The sequence below is a fragment of the Fulmarus glacialis genome, unplaced genomic scaffold (genome assembly GCF_000690835.1).
Source record: "Fulmarus glacialis isolate BGI_N327 unplaced genomic scaffold, ASM69083v1 scaffold11149, whole genome shotgun sequence".
NCBI lineage: Eukaryota > Metazoa > Chordata > Aves > Procellariiformes > Procellariidae > Fulmarus > Fulmarus glacialis.
In genome coordinates, this window is record NW_009232639.1 from 13,563 (window position 1) to 22,461 (window position 8,899).

The 8,899-nt window shown below is 51.1% G+C and overlaps 1 protein-coding gene across 1 annotated transcript in view; it reads right to left on the reverse strand.

Moving 5' to 3' along the window:
- Positions 1-869, reverse strand: part of ASB10 (ankyrin repeat and SOCS box containing 10) — an 8,049-nt gene extending 7,180 nt beyond the window's left edge. The window contains exon 1 of the mRNA XM_009584989.1: positions 557-869. Coding sequence (XP_009583284.1) covers positions 557-869 — 313 coding nt within the window. The remainder of the gene's footprint in view (positions 1-556) is intronic.
- Positions 870-8,899: the final 8,030 nt, after the last annotated feature.

An 8,899-nucleotide genomic window follows, 5' to 3' on the forward strand; every position in this document is an offset into this window, starting at 1 on the left:
CAATGGTGGCTTGGTCCCCAAACAGCTGCCTACAGGGCTGAAGCACAGCCATGCCTCTTCCTCAGGATATGGGCTAAGCTCTGCCCAAAGGGCACCGCTAAGACCTCTCTGCTGTTCCCAAAGCATGTCACAGCCTCCAGGTTCTAATGAACCGAAGTAACAGACCCAACTTAAGACATAAGGCAGGAAAAGCATCCTTATGCCACCTGATGCCTTCTCACCCAAGCACTCTCTCAACCTCACACATATTTCACATCTACCCTAGCAGTCTCTAACAGGACAGTCATAATGTTGTTCCTTTCCAGCAGCCCTTCCAAGGGCCCTATTCTCACCACTTCCCAGCGGATCTGCCTCTGGCCACCTTCAACAAGCCTGCTACTATTTGTTCTACAGCCCTAGAATCCTCCTTCCTCATTCAAAAGCCTTTCTTCCCAAGTCCCTCTTCCACCACTTTGGGGTTTTCCTCTCAACACTTTTCTCAGGTGTCTGTGCTCTTTCTCTGGTTCCCATCCTTGGCACTTCCCATCCCCCCCATGTCCCAGCCCTGCACACCCACCAAATTTCCTGCTGGTCCAGCGCAGCTCATCACCCTTGGTCTTAATGATGAGATTGATGGCTGCACTCTTGGTGAAATACTTCTGCACCATCTCCAGGTCCCCGGTGAAGAGCGCATTCTGGACCAGCAGATCCCGGCACTCCAGTGGCTCCAAGCGGCTGTTGGGGCATCCCTGGCCAACTGGGCTCAGGCTGTGCTCACTGTGGTGGTACCGGGGCCTTATACACCGAGAGTACTTCCACTGATCCCGCTGCTCCTCATCCAGCTGCAGCAAGCGTTGTGCAGCAGAGCTGAACGGAAAGGCGCAGTCCATCACAGGGAACAAACAGGACAAGTCTGAACCCTACAGTAAACAAGCTGCTGCAGGCAAGAGCCTCTTATCCCAGGCTACGTCCTTTGCAGGCTGCTCCTGGGCTCCAGCTCCCCAGCGTCTGGCTGGATTCAGGCACAGGCCTGACTCACGCAGTATAAATAGTCCTGCCTGGCAGCTCCCCTTCACCACCTCCCCTCCTTCCAAGAGCTTATTTTCAGCTGCTGGACGCAATCACCAGCACAGATTAGGCACAGGAGAGGGGTAGCAGGCAGCCTTGAAACACTCTCTATGTGCTTGTTTGTTTGCTCTGCAAAGTCTCTGCTCTGCACCATGCTCCCACTTGGAAAGAAACAGTGCAAGGTGGGGGCAATCATGGTGGGGGTAGCTAGGGAAAGGTCTGCAGCAGAAGTGGCGCCAGAAGTCGTAAGGGACTGAGTACAGAGGCCTTCCCCACAGGGACCAAAAAACCCCTCACAAGCCCCACACGCTGCTCTTGGGAACCCAGCATCTTCACTAGGGCAGCGAGGCTGGCTGCCTAGGCACAGCCGAGCACAAAAAAGGAAGGCATGTAGGCAAGCCCTGGGAAAAGCAGCTTCTACAACACGAACCAAGTTTCCTGGCAATAAGGATGACGGTCTCCCATGCAAACCTCAAGAGGTTGACAAGTGTCTTCGGGCTTCTGAGAGGGGTATGCCCAGCTATGCCATTCACCCCTCCAGCCAGAGGGGCTCACATTTAGAAAAGTGAAGGATGCTGAAGCCCTCTGCCCTGCTCCAGTTATCACAGATCACTCCGCAGGACATTAGCTAGGATGTTGTGGTAGCTTGACATAGGTTTGGGACCTGTTAAACTTTGTTTACCCTCAAATTACCCTCCTGTAACTAACCTGTTAATTGCTGTGTCCCTGCCAACATGAGAACCTTCCAGCTGGGCAGGCTGAGTGCCAGCAATGACAACAGGGACTCGTTAGCTGCTGTGGGAATTTCAGCCAGTATTCTCCACCCAACCCTGTAACTGGGAGTGCCTGGGGTGGCTGGAGTGACACAGCAGAGACCTGCAGGAGTGCCTGAGTGCTAATGGGGGTGGCTGTGCACTCAGATCACATACCTCTACCTGGAACTGCTACACTGACCCACTGACTTTCTCCTGGACCATGCTGTCCCACTGGACAGCCAGGTTTTGTCAGAAGCCATCACATTGGCCCACCTGACTTATCTCCTGGACTGCACCATCTATCCTGCAAAACAGGCAAGTTGTATCACTTGTTAAATATATATGTGACTAAGAGGTTTTTTGGGGGGTTGGGGAGGGTTTTTTTTCTTTGGTTTTGGGGCTGTTTTTTGGGGGAGGGGTTGTTGTTACTGTTGCTTTTTTCTTTGGTTGGGGGGGAGTTGCTTGATTTTTGTTTGGGTTTTTTTTTGGTTTTGTCTTGTTTTGTTTTTTAAATCTGAGCCCATTTATTCTTTACCCTGTCAACTTGGTTCCAAACTGTGATAGAGTTCTTTCTGGTGTGGCTGCAGGTGCTTATCAGACAGGGAGCTAGGCTTTGCTTGTGTTCCTTTTGGTGGCTGTTTCCAGCGCAGAGAAAAGGATTATGTAAGAACTGGGAAGCCCAAAAGGATCCATGAATCCATGAACCAGTCCCAGGTCTGCTGGCTGCCTTCAAGAGCTGCCAGACACGTTCTCCATTGCCACGGCACAGATACTCTATGCCCATGAGCAGTTTGCAGCATCTCACTGGTGCAGCACTGGGGTCACAGGCACACTTGTTCTCCAGAAGGATACATGGCCATATCTCCAGCCCCACTTTGGAATCCACATTCAAGCTTAATGAAGTGAATGTCCAGGCACAGGTGTGAGATGAAGGCACATCTAGAGCACACTGGCCAGAAGGATCTGCTGGTCCTCAGAAGGGGCTCAGGGTCTGCCGAGGAGCCAGGCAGAAGAGGTACTCAGTGATTCCTCTTCACTGTCCCATTTGCACAGCAAGACCAGCAAAGAGCTGACAGGTCCAAGAGTTCCCAGAATGATGTAGGCACTAAGAATGGCAGTAGATCCCACTACTGTAAGGATTTTCGTATAAGCTCTGGCTCTCCCTCCAGTCACAGCCGCAGTCCAAACACACCTACAGGGACCTTTCCAGCTACATTCACATGTGGCGAGCTTCACCACGCCCACCACACCACAGAACTCCATCACAAGTGTATCTGTACACCCATGCCCAGTGGCCTTGTTTTTCTTCAGTACACACACCCTCCCAAGCCCTCTCCCCACTCAGTGGTTTGTTCCCCTTCTGCAGTGGCCAAAACTGACAAACAGCTGTCCTGTCCCAAGATAGCATGTGCAGAGCTCATTAGAACTATTTATTACCTTTATTTCCCTTTTTTGTTGTTGTTTTCTTTCTCGTTTTTCCCTTGTGTCTCCTTTGCTTCTGCCATCTCTTGCACTGCCTGGAGCCAGGGCTGTCTTCATTTACCAGTCCTGCAGAAAGCGTGAGTATGCAGGGGGTGAAAAAGGCTGCGAAGGAGGGTCACAGCACAGAAGATAGAAAAGGGCTTGGGGCAGGTGGAAGGGCTGGCCATTTGTCCAAAGCACAAAGGAAATGAGACGATCAGGCTGAAACCAACTGGAGAGGAACAGTCAAGCAGGAGAAGGCAGAGGGGACAGGTTGAATTACCTGCAGACTCCACCAGGCTCCCATCCCTGTAGATGGGACCCACCTTGCTGAGCAGCTGCAGGAGCTCACATACTTCCACTACATGCTTCTTGGCCAGCTGTAGGATGTGACACCATCAGCAGCAATGCATACAGCTTGCACTATGTGGCCTTGGCTGTAGCCATCTGACACTTGACCAGGGCACTGATGCCCAACCTGCTGGTAAGAACATCCCACTTGCTTTTGGATCAGTCACTGCCAGGTCTCTGAACAAAGCATGAGAGGACACCATGGCAGGAAGGGTCGAGAGAGCATGACAAATAGCTAGTCTCCTCTGGCCAGATGAGGGGCTCAGTGCAACAGCCCCAGCTTGGGGACTTGGAGTACAGAGAAGGCTGGATTCTCTTAGAGATGAGGAAAACAAGAAACTAAGGAGAACTCTTAGTTTCCCTCCAACCTGTCTTTCCACCTCCTGCTGCTCCTGCCACTGGAACCAATGGCGTCATGCTTCCCCCAGCCATGGGCTTAGGCACAGAATCCAAACCTAGTCCTTCACACACAGTACTAGTCACACACCCTACAACCATCCAGGAAAGGCATCTAGGAGGAACACCCTGACTGCTGGGCTGAGGCCAGGTACCTAGCCATCACACCCAGAATGCTGGCAGAGGGCAGGCAGTGCTTTCACACTCAGGCAGCTTCACAGACCTTGGGCTGAGTGGGTGTGCATTTCTGCCTTTGCACCAGCTACCCTGCAGATTTCCTCTCGTTCCCATGGCTAACAACAAAAAACGCCACAAACATAACACACCACAAAAGAAACCCCACCAAAACAATACAAACCAAAACCAACCAAACAACAAAACAAAAAACCCACCAAAACCCAAAACCCACAAAACACAACCAACCACGCACACATACGCACACCCCCTCCTTCCAGCACAAACAACAAAACAAAAACCCCACCAAAACCCACAAAACACAACCAACCATGCACACATACGCACACCCCCTCCTTCCAGCAGAGCCTTTCCTTTGTGTTTGACAGGGCTCTGGCATCTGCCCTGGCCCCACAGCAGAAGAGGTCCTTTGCTTGCTCTGCCTGACAGGTCACAGGAGGGAAGTCAGGACCATCTGTCCCCTCAGCACTGTCATCTGGCAGGAGTTGTCCAGCTACTGGCACAAGGCTTTACCTTCAAATCCAGTTTACTGACCCCACTCACTGCACACTCCGTAGTGGGCTGCATAGTCTGGGTGCGGAAAAAAAAGCAGGCTCCTCCTCACTGCTTTTGCATAATACCTTCACATCAGGGGCACAGGACCTGTCTGATGCACAAATCAGCAGCACCCAGTCCTCTGGCCCCAATGATTTCAGGGCCTTTAGCAAGTCCTTCCTCAGATGCTTTGATCTGTCTGTGAGGAAGAAGAGGGTCCTCAAATGTCAGAGTGAAGGCGATCATGTGCAATCCCGTGACCCAAGGCTGACCAGAGGGAAGAGGATGCGCATCCTTAAAAAAAAAAAGTGTTGCAATTTTTTTCAGTGATCTGTCCACTTCTAAACATTGTTGCTCTTATTGCAAGAGATTTATCTCTTACTAAATCATCTATTTGTTTTATGATTACACCTGCCTGAGTAGGGGCCCAAGATGAACAGAGTGAAATCAGAAAGGCTACAGCATATTTCTTGTATAACAGAGCATGAGAGACATGTTGGAATGTCTCATACTCAGAGACGTTAGAGGAGTTCAGAGGATCAAGTCCTGTCTGCAGGTTTGCATGGGGTCAGAGGCTGGCAGTCACTGGCTTTTAGGAAGGCACTCCCTAGAGTATGCATAAGCAACCACCCCCAAGCCACCCATCCCCAGTAGAAGCAGGGACCACCCACTGTTGGTATATCTCCAGACATCACACCTTCCCCACAAGAAGCAGTAATTAACAACAAAGCAAGGAGAACACGGTTAAGTGGATAACTCCACCTATCTCCCCATGAGAGAGAGATGTTAAAACAAATCTGAGATACCCAGCCATGCAGCAGCTACCCAAATTGGTACAAAGAGACAAGGGATTGTGAATTGTGTTATTAGAAATTGATGGGTTTCTAACCCAGCTGGAAAGGAAGTTTGAATATACAAGCTGACAGCCCACCTATCTCTCTCTCTAGGTCTCACCTCCTTCTCCCCAGGTTTCTTATGAAATTAAATTTTCTTCATTCCCAACCCAGATTACTGACAGCTGCAGCAACTTTGCTAGCTGCAGTGTCAGAAGCAGGTGAGAGAAGCCTTAACCAGAGCTAGAGTACAGGGGTCCAAGTGGGGAACACCAGCAGAGGCTTAGCCCAAACACTCAATTCCAGGTAAGCCAGCCCCAACTCTACCCACAGCTTTGCTCAATTACTAGTTCACTAGCTATGCATTCCTACCCATGGTGCCTGAAACACTGGGCTCTTTTCCTGACCTTACTGCCTTCTTTGCCTTGTGTGGCTTCTCATCTTCTTGGTCCACTGCCACATTCAGTATCTGTGGCTCCTCTCTCAACAGCTCATCATCAACCTGGAGAAAAGACAACCTCAACATAGCACCTAGCAGACTCCTGGTTCACCTCTAACACCCCACTGTTCTTCAGCTCTAACCAGAAACACTCTCCCTAGAGGCCACAGCACACATTAGCCATTCCCAGCCTAACTCCCTCCTGCACATGGACACAGGTTCCACAGAGCAGTGGTAAATTGAGCTTTCTCCAGGAAGAAACAGCCATTAACACCTCCCTAAGCCTGAGAGCTCTGCTCTTGAACCCCATGAATTACAAAAGCCTTTCCATTTCCCTTCGGCATCACCAAGCAAATCACCCACATTTGCCAAGTAGGAAGGTCCACAGGCCACATTCAAGTCAATGAGGGTCCACAGCCCTCACCTGCAGGCAGATCTTTTTTTCCACCTCTTTTCTCTTCTATGTCTTGATTAGCTTCAGGTTATAGTGCTGGACTTGGTCTGCAAAGATGGGGCAGCTGAACTTCACCAGACTCACTCTTCCAGCTCCATTTTGCCCTACCTCCCAAAGGCACTGGGGCTCTTACCTTAGGCCTCCCTATCTCCACACCACATCTGTCAGGAGAACATCTCATCACATCTCTCATCCCCTCATTCATTGTCATGTCACACCCTCCCCGCTTGTGTTTCAGCTCACTACCACCATCAGGGAAGAACTGCTGCCTTCCCTGCAGCAGAGCCCACCCTGTTCCCTACAGCACCTCTGAGCCATCCCCCTGGGAGGGCATCTGCACAGGCAGCTGACAGACATGCAACACAGCCTGGCTTGGGTGAGCTGAATCACAATGCCCAGGAAAAATAAAGCTTGGCAGACAGAGCAGCCAGGTTTTCCCTACCTCCAACACACCAGACAACACTCAGGGTCTCAGCAAGGAAAGCCAAGCATCCCATGCATGTGCAAATCCAAATGCCAGCATTTGGCATTGCCCACCATCCACAAAGATGTGCTAACAAGCAAGGAACTAGAAACCCAAGATGGGCTCATGCCGCTTTTCACCACAGCTGTAGCCACAAGAAGTGGCAAGTGGAGAGCAGATACCCAAAGCCCTATGCATAGAAGACAAAATGTAGTGTCCTGAAGAATAAACCCACCAGATAGTCCTATTCTTTGAGAGCAAGGTTAAGGTTTCAGCCGGAGCCTTACCACTCACAGGCACATGCAGAGGGAGGGAGCAATCAGGGCAATACACCACATAAAACCATCTACAAACACATGCATGTAAACCCTGCAAAGTTCCAGCCATTAAGTATCAGCTTCCGATTTCTTGATTTGTGTTGCATTTACAGCACCTCCAGTCCCCTCCCAACCGCAGCATGCAGCCCCTTTACTTGGACAGTACATTGTGAATACTCCATTGATTGCTGGCAGGAACATGGATGAAAGCAGCACATCCAGGCTCGGTGCAAAGCACTTCCTTGCCCCAGATTACATCAGTTAGCACCCCTTCAGCACAAGGGGTGGGACCCAACCCCTCCATCCTGAGACCATCCCACCACATACATTTCCCAAACGCACTGAAAATTCAGACTCACCAGCCCTGGGGCAGGATGGGGGAAAATTCCACCTCCTGAGAACGTTTGCTGCCTCAACCACAGATAGGCTTCATGTTTTATACCTTGTCCTTCCTCCTCTGATTTGACAACCTCTGCCTCTACTCCAGCTTTGCTTCTGCCCAGCGTTCTTTTCTGAGAAAAAGATGCTAGTGCCATCCATTTCCTATTCAGGAAAGCAGCCAGCAAGGTCACTGTGCAAAGGACATAGATCTCAGAACCCTTAAGTATGCCTGGGGGCTTGATCCTCACCCCCCTAATGTTTGGTCACAAGGTGGCACCAAGTAAAACCACAGCTGGGATCCTGGCTACAAGGGACTGAACATGATAAGGAGGGAGAGGACAGGAGGAGACGACTGAATACTGCTCACGCCACCAAGGCCAACTGGACAAGGATAAAGTGGTACCAGGAGCCTTGTAGTACAACATAGGATTTCTATTTTGCACAGGTTGGGAGGACAGCGGAGGGTGCCCGTGCAGCAGTCAGAGAGGAATGGGGATAGAGGGATAGCAGCAAGGCCACCCTCCCATTCAGCCACTAACCAGCACTCAGGGAACCGCTGCTGAAGCTGCTGTTCCACCTGCTCCCTCACGCCTAGTCCCTCCAGCTCACACAGCTTCCCATGGACATTCAAGAGCACATGCTGGTGCTCGGCTTCATAGTCAGCCTGGCGCAGGTGTTGCAACTCTTCTCCCAGCTAGGCCCAGAGCACAGCAGCTGAAAGCCTTGGGGCTGCAGGGTCTGGAGCCTGCAATAACACAAGTGCAAGGGCTTGTAACCACAGTTCTGCATTGAGCATGGAGCACAGGACACCCGAGAGACAACCCCATCACCAAGCATGCCCCGCACATCCCCATTCCAAAGGCCAGCACCCAACTGCCACGGCCATGCCCCTTGCTCCTCTTGCTGCGGATGACACCAGGCCTGCCTTATCAAGTAAATTTCCCCTTAGTGCCAAGCAGAAGCAGCCATGGTGGGGAAGAAACATTAGGAGCATCAGAAAGAGGTTGTGTGGGGAGTGAGCAGCGTGCGTGTAAACGAGCCTGTAACGAGTTTGTAATATGCATGTGTGGCGCGGCCTGCGCAGCGTCATCACAATGGCACAGGCACTTTCCCGCCTCATTGCCTCCCAAATGGATTTTAAATATCATTCCGAGGACACAATTATTTAAAACGCTGAACTAAACACTCGCTAATGGGAAAACGGCGTGTGGCCTACAGCAGCCATTCCTCATGGGGCCACTCTGCCCATGTCATCCTCTTCTCTAGCCCCACA